Source organism: Anguilla rostrata, chromosome 2 (genome assembly GCF_018555375.3).
Source record: "Anguilla rostrata isolate EN2019 chromosome 2, ASM1855537v3, whole genome shotgun sequence".
Lineage (NCBI taxonomy): Eukaryota > Metazoa > Chordata > Actinopteri > Anguilliformes > Anguillidae > Anguilla > Anguilla rostrata.
Genome location: NC_057934.1, coordinates 42,808,758 through 42,825,692, shown reverse-complemented (window position 1 = coordinate 42,825,692; position 16,935 = coordinate 42,808,758). Strand labels below are relative to the sequence as shown.

General features: G+C 48.1%; 1 protein-coding gene across 4 annotated transcripts in view; it reads right to left on the bottom strand.

Annotated features, from left to right (window-relative positions):
* Window positions 1-16,935, bottom strand: part of LOC135248116 (uncharacterized protein C7orf50) — a 90,997-nt gene that overhangs the window by 10,002 nt on the left and 64,060 nt on the right. For all 4 annotated transcript variants that reach the window (XM_064322362.1, XM_064322361.1, XM_064322364.1 and 1 more), the window contains one exon: window positions 3,781-4,007. In XM_064322362.1, coding sequence (XP_064178432.1) covers window positions 3,781-4,007 — 227 coding nt within the window. The remainder of the gene's footprint in view (window positions 1-3,780; window positions 4,008-16,935) is intronic.

Sequence of the window (16,935 nt, the reverse complement as noted above, 5' to 3'; positions counted from 1 at the left end):
GATGACCGTGTGGGGGTGACAGGTGCCAGCACAAACTCAAATAAGGGAGGTTCAGGACATGTTCGGCCCCTCTGTAGGAAACGTAACTTGCGTCTTTTTTTCCCTGTCAGGACAGTGTTCGACTGGAGGGTTGGAAAGAAACCGCTATTCCACAGGGAGCCATTTGTGGCCACCCCCAAACCCCCCCTTCCCTTCCCTTACCCTTCAATAAAGTGAAACAGGGGGAAAGCTTTACTCCCCTCCGCTCCACCCCCCCTCCAGTGCAGCACATTTGGAATCACTTGGCTGGTAATTACCTGGGTCATCCCCAGGAGGTGTGAGGAGGCCTGTGATGACCCACAGGCGATGTCCCCACATGTACAGCCTCTCACAAGGCACATAATCCACGGATTCAGGGTGAAGTTGAGGGCTGGATGGGCTGTGGCTTCCTCTAGTCATCTGACCAGAACATGGGTGGGAGTCCACATTCTCAACACTTTCAGCAGCATGATGGAAGTACATGTGAGGACAAACAGACACATCAGGCCTGTGTAGCTTAAGTCTGTATTTATAAGGGAATCCTACCGTCGCCTGTCCACTCCTTTAGCCCGGGGTGCTTTTTTTTCCCCCCGAGGCCCCCAGTCACCTGACCTGCACATGCTGCGTAGCCATTCTACAGCGGTGTAGCACCACGTCCCCCTTCGAGACGCTGACAGATTTGAACAGCGTAATCTCCCGGACCCACTTAAGTCATGCTCTATATATTAGGTCATGCACTATATACTTTGCATACGGCGCCATGGGATGGAATAAAGTGGGAAAAACGATGAGTCGCTGAAGCAAAGGAACTGAAGCCTAGAAACATTTAGCATCACAGACTGTTGCGCATGCCGTTCATGCACACTCGGTTTGAGCCAGCTGACAAGCCCCAGAGGGACAGGGCACCTTCCACAGCAGTCCTACTGATGGATCTGTTCGCGATACAAATCTTAGCGGAATTCTCTAGAAAGTCTGAAAGTCAGCGTCAGTTAGAATGTGATGGTTGAAGTGATATTATTCAAATACACTCCTGTAAAAATAAACCAGATGCAGTAAGTTTCCACTGCCACACTGCACTGCTGCGGATGATAAAAATTCAGACTAAATCTTAAGGGAAATATAAACACGTTCAACCTCGACGTTTACCCCTGAATTCAATCCACAGTGTTTCTATGTCTCACTCAAGACACTGTTAAAACAAAGTCGAGGTTAAACTAGCAGGCCTCTCTTTCACCACAAACCATTTCCGTCATTATCATCCTTTAACAAACGCTTTAGATCAACAATGGCGGGCGGTGCAGAGACGCAGCCGGGTGTACGAGCGCGATTCGGACAGGGGAGACGCACGCGAGAGGAGACAGCGCACCGGGCTTCTCTGGTTCCAATCAGAAGGGAGATGTTTGTTTGGTGAGCATCGGTGGAGGACGGAGCCCAGCCGCGAGGCTGACTGGATCCAGATGACGCCTAATTGGCAACATCGGTGCCCCCTGCCCCTCCTCGCTCAGACGCCGCCCCCTCTGCAGCTGCACGCCAGTGGCCTCCGGGAAGAGCCCTGCCTCGCACCCCCACAAATTAGGCCCTGTCACAAGACGCGATGTCACAATCCCCACGGCCTAGAGATCCACAGACCCATTCGACCTTACGCAAACATGTATATAGCACATACAACAAAGAATAATAAAAAAATCTCTAATCCAGGTGCATTTTTGATTGTTCTAACGAAAGACAAGGCTCAGGCCCAGGCTAACGTACAGCTGTACGTGCTCAACGGTAACATAACTCAGGTTTACAGCCCATATGGAAGAGCCATACATATGGACACTAGAATAATCCATACGGCATTCACATGATAAAGTAGGTCACAGAGTGCAACACCATATTACACGCAGTAATGCAATTCTGCTGGTGCCGAGTCAGCAAAGACTAATACACCACATTGTCGATGTCACATTATGCCAGTAATTATTACTTCGAACAGAGTTAAACAAATTAAGCCAGACAACCTACTTGTGATGCGATCTTAGATTGATGACATTTGTGCAGCAGAGATGGTGGTAGTGGCCTTAACAGCAGTGTGGATGAGAGTGAGACTTAAATGGCTTGTGTCAAGGGAGACTTAAATGGCTTCCATTTTACACTCTGCCGCTGTGCATAGTTTGATGTTCTGTAGAAGCCATTCAGCTTCATTTCCTTTCTCAAGAGTACAATTTAAGGGATGCAAATCCCTGATTCCTGATAATACAAATTATTCTAAAAACTAATTTTTAAAAACAGGTCTCGTGTTACTGGTCTTAGACATGGAGGGTCCCTGGAAGAGGTGCGTTTTGGGCAGGGGCAGGCGAATCCAGATGCAGATGCAGATTGGCTCAATGAAAACAGCACCAAGCTGGAGGCCTGGAGGCTTGCTCTCAGCACACATGCACTGCATTATGACGTCTTCGTTCAGGGTGTAAGAAACCTTTTGGTTTCATGAAATTAACAAGACCAGGTCAAAACCTAGTATATGGCTGGACTGGCGACCAATGGTGTAACGTCATAACTCGGCTTACCAATGGTGTAACTTCATCACTCAGTCAGTCACAGACATTCACGTTTGTAGGGCTGGCCCCGCTGCTGCGGTCCAGCCAAAAATTGCTCTGAGTGTATTTTGTTGCTTTAGACTATGAACTCAAAATGCCCCGATACCAGCCATTGTAAAGCTGTCAGGTCATCAGGAGCTTCTGTAAACACCTAAAATATGCTTCATTGCACACAAAAACTGTCTGGCTAATTGAAAACATGAACTAAACCTGTAATAATAATAAAAAACAGAAACATAGAAACCCTTTTCATAAAACACACAACGCCCATCATCAAGAAAAGGCGCAGGTGTCTTATTGCACACATTTCCAAAGTCAAATGATAAATTTATACGTCTCATTTTTCGGTGATTGGGCATTGCTTAATATCAAAGATACAGTTCGTTGCATTAAAACTGTCTGAGTCAAAATGCACATACATTAAAACTGAAGTAGAAAGCAAACTGTTGCTTTAACACTTGGCAGAATGGTTTGAGCCTGTTGATCCGAGTGGCCTAGCTGTAACTGTGATTTGATGAATCGTGTTTTTGTGACAGGGAACTGGCTTCGCGTTCTGTGAGGAATTAGGCAGAGACACAGATGCTCCCCAGCATGACTAGAATTGTTCCAAATTTTCATGCCATATCACAGAAAGTCATACCAAACCGTTAGAATACTGAAAAACTGGGAACAGTCCAGTCTTTTACTAACTCCAGAATGCACGGAGTGTTTTTTCCACGTCAGAAAGTCAATAATACAAACCTATTGAATTTCTTGGCTGGATACCAGTAAATAAAAGCTATGAAGCTGAAGATTATGCATTACTGAGGGTGATGAAGTTCTTTAATCACAAAGGAATCGAGTGAAAAAGAACCCACAGAATGACATATTTTGGATGAACTCCAGTTCAGGGATTTGAAGTCTTTGAACTCCTTACCATTACCATTATCTGAAATTAATTATAATAATCCTCGCATAAAAAGTATGGAAAATAGAGCTTAATATGAGTATTATTAGAAGTACTTTCCACTCACACATACTTAAACCTGAAAGCGGGCCAGAGCTTTGCCTTGAATAGAGAAGCCTTTAATATTTTCCAAGAGAACTCGCCTCTGAATCATGTTAGCATTTAGCTTTCTGCAGCAGTAAACTTTAATCTATGTGTGTGCGTCTCCCGTGCTACACTCCTCTTCCCCTCTCTTACCATGTGAGGTAGTCCAGAGCCAGTTGGCCGGCTGAGGGCTTGGTGGCCTCGGCCTTCTCCGGGTCCTGCCCCTCTGCCTTCAGTCTGCTCTTCTCCTCCTGCTTCCGCATCTTCTTCAGCTTCCTCTCCAGGGCCCGTCTCTCCTCCGGTCCCAGGGCCTCTTCGGCATCCTCGTCCTCCTCCTTCGGCTCTTCTCCCGCGCTGGCAGATGCATCCTGAGGTGGTTCCTGCATGGGAGGGATTAGATTAAATTATACTTTATTGGCAGATTTCTTTGAACAGAAGTCCAACAATACAAATGGTTGTACTACATTTCATTAATAATACATAACAACAGATAATAAGGGAGAGAGTCAGATAGAGGGAGTGTAAGAGAGACAGAGAGAAAGAAAGAGAGAGATGGAGAGAAGCAGCACCTACTAAGAGGTTAATTTTTAAGTCTTCTCTTTAAACTCATTTTGGGATGAGTAATATTATTTATCGCTACAGCTCACTCATTTGTTTCACATATCTGACCCATTGCTTCACTGTCAAGAATTAAGAAGCATGACTGCATGATGCCATCTGTCAGGTCTGCTAAACAGTCACAGAGACATTACATGTAGACTAGGCGAAGAATCAATTTTGTTTTTCCACAAGCAGGTTCTCTGGAAAAGACAGTGTTGCTCAAAAGCCAGGCTCGTGGGTGAACAGGGGAAGTTCATGATGTTGTTTCTCAACATGGAGGCATTTGCCTGCAAATGACAGCAACTTCTCCATCGACCTCTGCACATCCTACTGCAATATCCAAACTGTGAATGGTACCACCCCCCCAACACAAAGTCAGCTGACTTACAGACAGTCCCTACCCCCAGGGCAAGAAGATAATTCCTGTAACGCCATGAGTACTGAATTACTATTGCTATGCCGACATCCACAAATGTTCAAAACACACAAATGTCTAATTACCTTTACAAGTCACTATTCAACTGCTTACTGATAATATGCGTCTCAAAACTGTGCCCACAAAATGTAACAAATTAAGAACATCATGACAAAGATCATTACTGGCCTTTGACTACATTTCCCAATGCCTTTTTTTAAAGCCTGTGCACTTTAAATTGACCAGACCTTGTTCTAGGGTGGCAGTAATTCCTCCTCCACACAAAAAAAACCTGCTGCCAAACCATCGGTATGAAAGCGCCACTGCTGGGTGGTCCTCCGAGGCGGGGAGCGGAGTTGGGTTAATTAGAGAAGATGTGGAGTTTAATCACGCCCCCCATTCCTACGTGATCCAATTATCTGGCGGAGAAGAAAAGCCACCTCCGTCTAATAAAAAGCATGCGCGCCCCCGCCCATCGCCCCCCCCGGTGAATAAATAATAACAAGCGGATGCGTCCGGTGAAGAAAAGGGGTCCTTGTTGAAGACTGCAGTGGGGCGATCGCGCTTCCTCACGTTTTTTTCCCGGGGCTTCTTCTGAACTGAGACCGAGCGGGGCGGGGGGGGGGGGGGTCACAGGCAGAGGTCACGACCTCTCACCGCATCTCGTACGCCCGGCTCCGCCCCCCGTCTGTCAGAAACGGGTCGCATTTAAGCTGCGTCGAGTCACATTTACGTTTCCCAACATGTCACCAAAGTTTCGTTTTTTTTTTTAATGGGGAATTTGGAATTAGTCTCAACTCGCCGTAGGCGGTGAGTAACCGTGTTTTTATAACGCACATTTTAAGGGGAACGACTTCAGGAACAGACTAATGCCCCAGTCACACTTGAAACAATACTAATGGACATGACGGCAAGTATCATACCAATAAATAATTTTTTGTTCCAACATACCTGTCCATCAACTTCCCTTTTTACTACAACTTACACTACCGATTTTTAAATCGCACACTTGAATTCTGTTCAGTTTAGGTCGCACACTTCTGTGACTGACAGGCAATATCTTTACAGGCCCTCATCCAGCATTCTGAAAGTGGCAAAAGCAATAAGCACCAATACCATTCAGAGTTTCTCTTTAGTTATTGCTGCACTGTGACTGCAGTCACTCGTCTGAACCGGAGCAGTTTTAATTTTCTGAGTGGCCCCTCAGTGTGCACCATGCTGTGACAGGCAGTGATGTGCAGTGCTCTCCCGTTCCTCCATATTCCGGGCACACAAATCCACCTCCATTCTCCATCTGGTTCCCTTTCTTCCTGTCTGTTCGAAAGCCCTGGAACTTTGTCAAGAACTCTCCTTCCCCTGCAGTATCTCCTACATGCAGCGCACCGAGAGCCTGTCTGTCCTGAACAACTGCGAGAAATTCAGCGGTGAATATAAAACGTCACCTCAAATGGCAACAGGTGCAAACCAGCGGTACTGAAGAGGCAACGTTCTCTGAATCAAAAACTATGTGTTCTAACCTGCAGAGCGAAGAAGGCAGGCTTTAATCACAGCGCCAGACGAATATAGCAATAATTCTTCTCGTCTGACTGTTAAATGCCGCTAGATTTCCCCCCACCGCTTTCCACGACTGTCGAGGACCACCTGCGAGCTGGAAACCAGCGTAAAGAAGACACGACTCCATAACGTCATTCAGAGACGTTTCCTGGCAGCCGGGAGACAAAATCCCAATTCACACTCATCTTCATAAACAGGGAATATTTGCGGTGTCTCCAGTGGAGGCTGGGCTTGGCGCGTTTCTAAAAATACAGCGAGTGCGATGAGACCCAAGCCGCCCCTGCACTTAAGTGCCTCCAATTTTGGTTTCCTCTCGTAGCGTAATCTGAAATGAGCCCTCCCTCCCGGGAGAAGCCCCTCGGCCCCCGTCATTCGTCCCTCTGTGCTGGCAGTGACTCTGACCGCAGCTCAGGCTGGTCTAGCCCCCCCTCTCCCTGTAGCATGCTACGCTACTTTCTCTCTGATCCACCGGTGTGAGCCGATGTTCCCACGCGATCGGGCCCACGGGCGTCCAGCGCACATCTGTCTCCCGCCTCCCGGCCCACGCCGCACGCTGACCTCGCTCAAACCCCACGACGTGCGGGCGAGAGCACTCAGACCGGCGCTAGCTACTTGGCTCTGCTAGCCGCTTACGGCTAGAGGCGGTGGGTGTCTTTCAAACCGCCTGAAAGCGGTCCAGCTAATGGAATGGATCTTCCGTTCTGGGACAAACCGCAGGGTGTTCTTCTGTGGGCTAAAAAACAGACCGTAAATAACTGGACGGACGAACTAATGAGCTTCTCCTTAAACCCTTCAAGTGCCCCCAAAATTCACAGAAGGATTCTGGGTAGAAAACGTAGAACTCTGGTCGAAGCAAACTTTTCTACTGCTGCATAAGAGCTGTTCTGGTATTGTAAAGATTCATACAGTTGTGACACTGTTGTGATGGACTGGTGTGGCACCTCCCCATTGGTTGACCAAAACCCATAAACTATGGACCATATTTTTTATATATTCCTATATTTAATAATTATGGGCCAGCTGCAACTGAACAACAGGGTCACTTCACAGAGCATGACCGGCCTACAGTGAGATCCTGCTCTTATTGTCCTCCCATAGTGACTCAACTAGACTGCAGCATGGCACTTCACCCGATGGCATTGTTGTGCGTGTCCATGTATTCACTGCAAATCTGAGCATCGGAGCGGGTGCCACAAAACCAGCCGCACGCCCCGGTTCGTGCTCTCAAATGTCAGCGCGACTCATCCCTGGCCCCGGGACGCTCACACCACGCCCTGCTATAAACCCCCGCGCCCGCCGGATCACATGCCGACGCCCGCGCGCGCGAGGGTTACATCATCAGAGCTGGGCTCCCGCGTCACGGAATTTGCATGCGAGAGACTGGAAGCAAAGTGCATGGCTCCAGCCGTGCTGAGAACGTTCTGGAAGCAAGAGGAGGGGGCGGGAGGTGCATTCGTTTTGATTTCGTGTTTGTTTGCGGACGGGGCCCAGGGCAGCCGAAAGGGGAAGGGGGCGGGTCCGAGCCGCTGGAAGAGGAGTACCCCACACAAGGCCTCCAGCAGCGCAACAATGGAGATTAGGAGGACTCCAGTGGGAAGGGGCCCGCGGGGGGAGCGCGGGGGGGAGGAGGCACACTGCGCTTGAGGGGGAGGAGGAGGAGGAGGAGGGAGGCACGCCCACACGCCCCCGCTCACATCCCCCACGCGGACAGGGCTGACGCACGCAGGCCAGACAGCAGACGCCAGGCAACAAACGCTGTGCTTTCAGGCCGGCGCACTCTGCAGAGACTCTGAATTTGCACCTTGTTATAAGTTATCACAATGGCCCAATGTTCAGGAGCGCACGCTCAGCCAAATATATTAACTCAGACAGGAAGACACTGGAGGGTTAGAACAACTCTGAATTAAAGCCTTTGACATCGAGTCAGCTGAAGGATTGAGGCAGACATCTGGCCCTCAGAAGACCTTGTTTAATGCATCTGAATTGAAGTTTAATATGGCAGTGTTGACATGTGTCCGAGCTCCTCGGCTCTAACCAAAGGAAGGCCACGGGTCTCTGATCTCCACCCCGACCCTCTTCCTTTGTAGTTCTGACCCACCAGCCAGCTGCGGACGGATTCAGAACTGAGATTGTGCAAGTCAGACACAGAGCTATCGTATACAACCATTCCTTCAGGAGAGGAGGGCGTCTCTCTGTGCAAAACCATTGTCTGTCGCTTCATACTGGAGATCATAACTGCCGTCTCTGGCGAGGCACTCCTGCAGGGTCAAAGTTCATAATCATGACCAACAGAGAAGTAAATGTTTTGTCAGGGGAGGAAACAAAATATTTTACTGGCATCTCAAGAGGCAATGGGCTCAGCACCGGTTTAGTGAGCCACAATGGATTCAGCTCCTTCCTGAGATTGTAAAGTAGCATTTTATGTACGTTACAGAATCGGAAAGCCTTCGGCCTCCAGCCTTCCTGAATGTTGGCTCTGGGCTGTTGGCTTTGGCAGGGATCCTGTGGCAGACAGGAAGCTAACAGGTCACTGTTTGATGTTCCTGGAAACGGCGAGGTAGGCACTGATTAAACTGAGCAGGACCCTGCTGCTGAAATCAGCGCTGTCCCAGCTGGGCATTTAGCCTGTCAGGGTGTGTACTCACTGTCCCCTGCCACTCCGGAGCACAAATGCCTTTCGTTTCTAACCGTCAGCTAGGTATTTATTGTTTTAATTCACGACCAACACACGCTTGCAGTATGCGACAATCAGTGATAACATGAAAAAAAATATTCATATTTATCATGGGAGGGAATAATATTCATATTTATCATGGGAGGGAATAAATCAAGATAAAGCCAACCAACAACCAGAAGTTTCCATGTAAGGCAGTGCAGCTCTGCGGTACGGTCACAAAGACGTTTTGGAAACATCTCCCTGTTTTGGACCGAGCCCTGCCCTGGGACGCGCTTGGTGTACGCTCAACTGCACAGATCTCCTGGGAAGGCACAAAGTGGGTGCCGGAACATTCTGTTCTCAGTTCTTTGGGAAAGCGAGGCCAGCCCAGGAGGTAGGAGGTACAGATCCTCAGAGGAGCTCTGTAACACACTCACCCCTCCATGTTCCAGCTTCTCCTCCATCCCTTTCTCCTACTCCCACTTACACCGAAGCTCTTTCCACAAAAACCTCCAAGTAAGGCGTCCCTAAATCTGTGCACATTTCTACCGCAGCACGTCCAGCCAGGCACTGCGAAAGAGAAGGTTTTTCTTACTGTATGCCTCCAGGACTTAGCTTGACGTGGTATGTCACACTAAGCACTGGAGACGGAACAGACTGCCAATTTGTCAGATATAAATTAGCATTTTAGCATATTATTCAGGACTGACACATTGAATCTACCCACACAGCCTCTAGGGGTGCTCACACTGAGTCTATGTGAGAAGAACAAAATTAACATTCGGAACATAAAACGTGAAATTGAAAATTTAATTAGTTCAAGGTTAGCCTTTGATTTTTGAACAGCCAAGCAAATGTGATTAATTATCTATGGGAAAGGACTGAACTCTCTCTTTTATTCCTTTCTGTTGCGGCATGTTGTGGAAAGATGTACCGGATTGTCCTTTAACAGGTCCAAATCTTCATCTTTACCATACATTCATCTGCTTTTATGAAAAAAAATAAAAACTCAGCAATGACTAATGACTGAGCCAATGCATAGCTACAGTTCTGTGAAAGCTATACTTCCTCTGAACTCATCCCCCTCAATAAACATAACATCAGTACACTGGTAACCCCCCACCCCGCTTGCATGTAGATGTCCGACAAATCTTCAGGACTGCAAACGTGTTGGCAAACAAGTCCCATGATCACTAGTTCTCTTCCAACCACTCTGTAACACTGACTGATCACATCCCGACAGCAGTCTCTTTGGGGGTCATTAGCTTGTTATACGAGCAGACTAAGAAAGCCCTTTAAAGCTTCTGCATACACTATTAAGGTTTTTGAAAAACCTAACAGGACGTGAGCAGCGTACTAACGATAAATGCCAGCTAGAGGGACACGCTACGGAAGGACAAACGCAACGGAAAAAGATGTAAAGGCTAAGATAAAAACACACGCAGGATGGAAATCGACCTGTGGCAAGAGTGTGAAGGTTTTTTTTTTTCTATTGAGGCACAGACACCCACCGCAAACAATGACAGCTCAGCAGGAGGAGAGAAGCTGCCGGGTGGCTTGGTGACATTAGAGCCTGTCAGTGACCGCATGGGCTCTGAAGCTGTGTCGCATCCTTTTCAACCCACACAGTCTGCAGCGCAACCGACCACCCAGCAGTACTACATGTCCCAGGAATCAATGCGGCGCACTGAGGTAGCGACACATAAAACACACTCCCTGACCCGTAGCGTAGTAGTGCTTGTGTACTGTATTGTGTGCTACTGCGTGTGGTGCGTCAGCCCAAGCCAACTGATTCTGCAGTAGCCTGCTCGTAAAATGCGTCAGGTTCGTTCGCAGTACGCTGCAGGTTTTCAAAACACGTAAAGCGTGTTCTTGGATTCAGACCCTGCGCACCCCCCACCGCTGCCTGACAGGCATGTTCGGCCTTTGTTTGCGCAATGATGACTCACTACTTCTCCTGAACAGCGAGGGGGGGACCGGCACCATTTCCTATGAATGATACATACCCCGTAAGGATGGGGATTTCTCCGCTTCTGTTTTCCATCCCATCCACTTGAGAAAAAACAGCACGTTCAGCGTTCTTTTTTTTACAAAGCCTTTTCGAAATGGCTGCTCTGCAGTCTAGTTCATGAGAATTAATGCTGTGTGAACCGCTATTAACTTCATTGGTCAAGCGTGAAAAATACCACCGCATGTTCATCGAAAAAATGCAACGCTAAATAAATACACGTATGCACGCAGGCCCACATGCGCGCACGGTTGAGCACACGTGCATATTCTTTTATTCGGGGCTTTTGATGGGACGCCAAGAAAGACGTTAATGCAAAACAGATCATTTGATAAAAGAAAAAAAATTGTTTATGGAAGGACATGCTGTGTAAGGATACAGATGGAGTTTTAAGGCTTGTTTCCGTTGCTGCAGTTCCGTGTAACTCAATACGAGACATGGTTATTGCATCTGGGGCCACATAAGAATATGCTTCAGTGCTGTTCCATACTACACCTGCTGTCACACGTGGAACAAACACAGCATAGTTAGCCAAATGTTTACCATCTACTTTACAAACCCAAAAATAATGCATTCATATATTTCACTGCCCACTTACAGTCTGTCTGTTTACTTAATTAGCCTTTATTTAACCCGGAAAGTGTCATAAAGAGCTCTTCTGCAAGAGAGACCTTGTAAATAAACTTCAGACAACAAGATCAGAGTCAAATATAAACTTCAGAAGCATTACACTATTTAAATATCAACATTAACTCTGACTCACTTAATTGGCTCCAAAAGTCAGAAGCACTATGTGTCTGAAAGGGAAAATAATTGGTTTATCGGATTAGAGCACAGCTATGGTAAATTGGTCATTTTGGTAAGCGTAAAAGGAGAAGCATTTTCCTCCGAATGCCATTAGCTGGACTTTTGAAGGCCACAGCTGAAAGCGCTTATTGACCACTAAATAATAAAGGAAACAAACAGTGGACCAATGATAACAGTGCACATGGCTCAGAGTCTTAGATTGTGTGGGCTGCAGAGAGCCCCCCCCAGCCCTCCCAGCTAAACAAACAGAGCATTGAGGACTGAGCTCTGAGGCTTTGAGGCTACAGGGCTGTGTGGCTGGGTGAGCTGGTTCATTAGAGAGCAACAGGCCACAGCCCCATGTGAGGAGTTAGACATCAGCACGGTGAGCAGGAACAGCTCCTGACATCTCCCACTGGGCTGGGCATGGGTCACTTACATAATCCCCTTCTCACACACACACTCACTCACGCACACACACACAGGCACACACACACTCATACGGACGCACTCACACACACACACACACACACACTCATACGGACGCACTCACACACACGCTCACACACTCATACATATGCACACACACACACACACACTCATACGGACGCAATCACACACACACTCACGCATACACACACTCTCATACACACGTACACACGCACTCACACGTACTCATACACACTCCACAAACCCTCACACACACACACACACACACACACATGCACACACCCACAAGCACACACGGACGGACACACGCACGCACACAGGCATGTGCATGCGCACACAAAGACTGTTTATTTATACAGATTCCACAGGAATTTACAGTGTATTCTATATTTCTGTGCTTTTATGTGCACACAGATGAAAATAAACATATGGTTTTTTAAATACATAAGCCTATAATCAGTTACATTTTTGTTCAGTTATGTTTTTGAATGCAATTCATGGTTGAATAGATTTACTTCAGTGGGAAGAAGTGTGTGCGTGTACGTGAGCGTGTGTGTGTGTGTGTGTGTGTGTGTGTGTACATGCTTGCGTGTGTGTGTGTGTGCGTGCATGCTTGCGTGTGTGTGTGTGTGTGTGTGCGCGCATGTGTGTGTATGATCTGCAGCCTGTGGTGTAGGAGTATGTGTGTGACAGGCCAGTGGACAGAACAGTGATTCTCAGTGTTGGTGTTATCTGATGAAAGGGGCCCCATGGCATCCCAAAGCCAGGCAGTTTGGGGTGGGGGGGTCACTTCTGCCCCATTAAGACGACTGCCCCACTCCACTGTGAGGGGGGGTCTCTGAAGCCTTTTATCTTTGATCACAGAGCGTAACGCAAGCACAAAAAGAGATTAAAATCCCAAAACACACATGCAAGAGGCCAGGTCAATGACAAAAAGAAACAAAAAAAAAAAGAAGAAAGAAAATCAATATCAGCTTGACCAAAGTTGAAACTGGCCGGTGAGAAGGGGAGGGGGAGGGGGAGCAGAGGGGGAGGGTCTGAACAGAGAGCTCACTGCAGAGATGCAAGGGAGGGAAAAGGGGGACACGGTTGGGACCGACCCCTCCAGCTGATAATGTGATTTGGGTGGATGAAGCTCTTTTCCACACAAACCAATTGCCCCTCAAGGCTCCAATAGAAAACCGAGAGTAAGTACTCCACCTGGGAGTACTACACTCAACCACTGAAACAGACCTCAAATTAAAAACACAACATAACAAACAGAGATTGCATCCAGTAGCGCTATAATTTCCGCGCGTCCATATTCAGGGAGCTCTGCGACACTGAACACTCTGCGGCACTGAACATTGCAGCACTGAACACTGGGGAGATTCCATGCACGTGTGCTTTCCCCTGGAGGCAGAGACATGATCTTGTCAACGCTCCGCCCCTCCTCACCTCAGCACTGGTAATGTTCAATCATGCATTGTGACAGACTCAAAGCAAAGCTTCTCATTGGCTTATTCCTTTGTAGCAGTACAAGTACGCGAGACTGAGTACATCAGGACCTACATAGTTCCTGCATAGCACAAGGCAGCAATGGTACCATCGCTTTGGCTAGGCTACTGGTTTTGCTAAAACCTCTGGGAAACCTCTGATCCTATGCAGGATGTTCTTTAAGATGCAAGGTGTACTGGTGGCACATAACTCTTAGCTCTTATAAAGCAGACGGTACAAATCTATCAAGCTACTGGTATAGATAAATGACAAATTTTAAAAAATTATAAATAAAAGAACTTCAGATGACTATGCACTTAGGGTACATTTTCACTGAATTCACACCATGCGTTAAATGAGTCATCTGTCATCATCTCGGCCATAATCTTAGCATCAGATTGCAGAAACAACCATGACATTATCGTGGGTCCCTAGAAAAATCAAATGTCAGCCTAAACACTTAAAGGGCAACACTTGAATTCAAATTCTATTGAGTGGGACGAAGAAGAGAAACCGTTCGATTCTTCAGGCACAAAACACAATACAACACTATGGATGTGTGAACGTTCTAGAAACATAAAAAAACAAAAACAAAAGCTGACTAGCTTCACAAGGCCCTGTCAGCATCACTGTGGTGGAGGAGGAGGAGACCCAACGTCCAGATAAATCAGGAGGACCTTTGCCGGCCCCCACGGGAACATGACCTTCTGAAGCCGTGGCGACCGGCAGGTAACCGCCCACGCTCGCAGGGGCAATCAACTCCTAAATCAGCGTGTGTGCCGAGCGCGGGGGCGTACGAGGGAACCGGGTCTTGCATTTCCTGAAGCCTTGAGCGCGGTTAAAATGGACAAGGGGAGGAGCGTGCGTACCACGGAGAGCTGGACTGGGTTCCGTCTCGTCGCTGCGCGGCGGCGTCCGCCTCGTGTTTACCCCTGCTCTGCCTCGCCGGGAGCGGCTCTTAGCGCCGGGCCTCAGGGTTAACAGCGGCAGATTACAGGGCGTCTCCGAGAACGGACATCCAGCCATTCCGGATCCACATCGCAACCTGTCTGCGTGTCTCCGGACGTGCATGCACTGGTGTGAGTGAGAACGAGAGAGAGAGAGAGAGGGAGAGACAGAGACAGAGAGAGAGAGAGACAGAGAGAGAGAGAGATAAATAGAAAAAGAGTGAGAGAGTGAGACAATGAAAGAGTGAGAGACAGAGAGAGAGAGAGACAGATAGAGACAGAGAGAGAGAGAGACAGAGAAAGAGAGACAGAGAGAGAGAGAGAGACGAAGACAGAGTGAGGGGTGCTTTCTGGCTCACACAAGTTCCATTTGCTGCCATAAACTAAATCACTGGCAGGCTCTGCACCTCCCCCTTAGCCCAGCCTCCCCTGTACCGGACCCCCAGACTCTGTAACTGCAACACACCGGGCCAGCCTTCCAAGTGCAGGCAACGAGTTCAGCTGCCTTCACTCTAACATTGACCCCGAAAATTGCTGCCACTAGCGATTCAATTCAAAAGCCTGCTATCATCCAGACTCTTCCAGTCGACACACACCCCCCTCTCCAAAAAAAAAAGCACATGGTACAGGAAAACGTGTCCAAACGCATCTCATTTGGGGTCTGAATCCTGTCCCCCCGTACCCCATATATCTATTATTCTCTGCGCTAGAAACAGACCCCAAAAACGACGTACAGAAAGACAATGGATAAATAACAAGCATTGCCCGATTCCCTCTCCCGACCACAAGCCACAGCCTCACAGTCTGAGCAGTCTGACTGGCTCGGTGCTCATACATGTGAATCATGCTTAAAAGCCACACTGAACTCCAAATGTAGCCATTGAGGTAAAACCCAAAAAACAAAGACACAACAACAAAAAAAAGAAAAGACTCTTCTCCTTTGTAAATGGATCCTTTTCAGAGGAAGAGCTTTGGTATTGTTGTACACAACCAGACTTCAAATACCGAAGATTAATTTTAAAAGCCATATGGAAAAAAAAAAAAAAAAGAACAAATGCGTAGACTCAAAGCAAACATGTGAAGTGGGGCCTCCTAAAGCCAGGCCCGGAGGGGAGTTCAGTCCAATCTGGAGCAGTGGGTTCTCTGTGCGGCGCGGCGTGTGACCCCGCGACTCACGCGAGGCCACGCCCACCTCCTCACCGCGCCGCTGGAACGGGTCCGAAGGCAGCCCCTCGGGGTCCCGGTCCCCCGTGATCGCAGAGCCGTCGCGGCGCCTCCGTGCGGAGTGATGGCCGATCCGGCTTCGCGCTCGCCGCTGCCTTTAGTGGGCTGGCACGGTGCGGCCCGCGGCGCCGAGAGGGGGAAAGCGCCCCGCGGCCGAGTCTGGCCACCCGCCCTGTCACCGTGACAGCGATAAGAGGGCGGGGAGACGGGCGGCACGCCACCGTCAGGTTTAGCGCCACGGTCGTAGGCGGCTGAGGGGTGCGCGGTTCCTTTTTTAAGTGGGGCAGCCAGCGCAGCAGCCATTGGGCTCTGACAGAATGCAGATAGACTCCCGCTGCAGAAGGGCACGTGTTTATGACATCATAATGGCAAAAGACCAACCGCTGACGCTCTAGTTGCTCTTCTGAGCACTTTCCCGCAGGGCTCCTCTGAACGCTCCGAACAGGCCCGGCGGGATCGAGGACGCAAGCGGACTCAGGCCGCCATCAAAAAGTCATGAAGACTCTAATCTAACCTTGCCAGGCTTCAGCAACCTTGAGTGCAGATGGTATTGCTGCACACAAAAGTACAGCAGGACTCTCAAACTGAATTTTAAGTGATTCCAAGGCAATCGGTAATCTCTCACCACTGGACTCGGCTGTTCTGTTGGATTAACATTCTTGTTATGTTGTATAATACAGGCTTGTCCTCAATTAAGTCTGCAAATTCCTTATCCTATTAATCTGTCTAATGCTACCTACAGCCTTGTTGTATGCTCTGTTTCTACATGCTCTCCAGTACAGACACTAAAATGCACTATATAGCATTGGTACCCCACACGTACCTCAAATCTGAAAAGTCCATAAAGGCCTGTTCACTTCCCACTGCCCCTTTACTGGCTGTAGGATTACCCAGCTAAATGAAACAGAGGCCATTCAACGTTTCAATTTCCACTATTAACATGGATTTTCTTTTCTATTTTGAATTACTTTTTCTTTATTTTACAGACACAAAAAGGTCTTCTGTAAAAGCAAAAATAAAATAGCTTTTCAAGACAAATAGCCTTCAAAGTTGCACACAGAGAGATGTGCATACTATTTAAAAGTGCATGCACACACACACACACACAGGCGCACGCATACACACACACAAAGAAAAACGAACACACACACACAGACACTAGTATGCATGCACGGATGAAGAGACATGCACA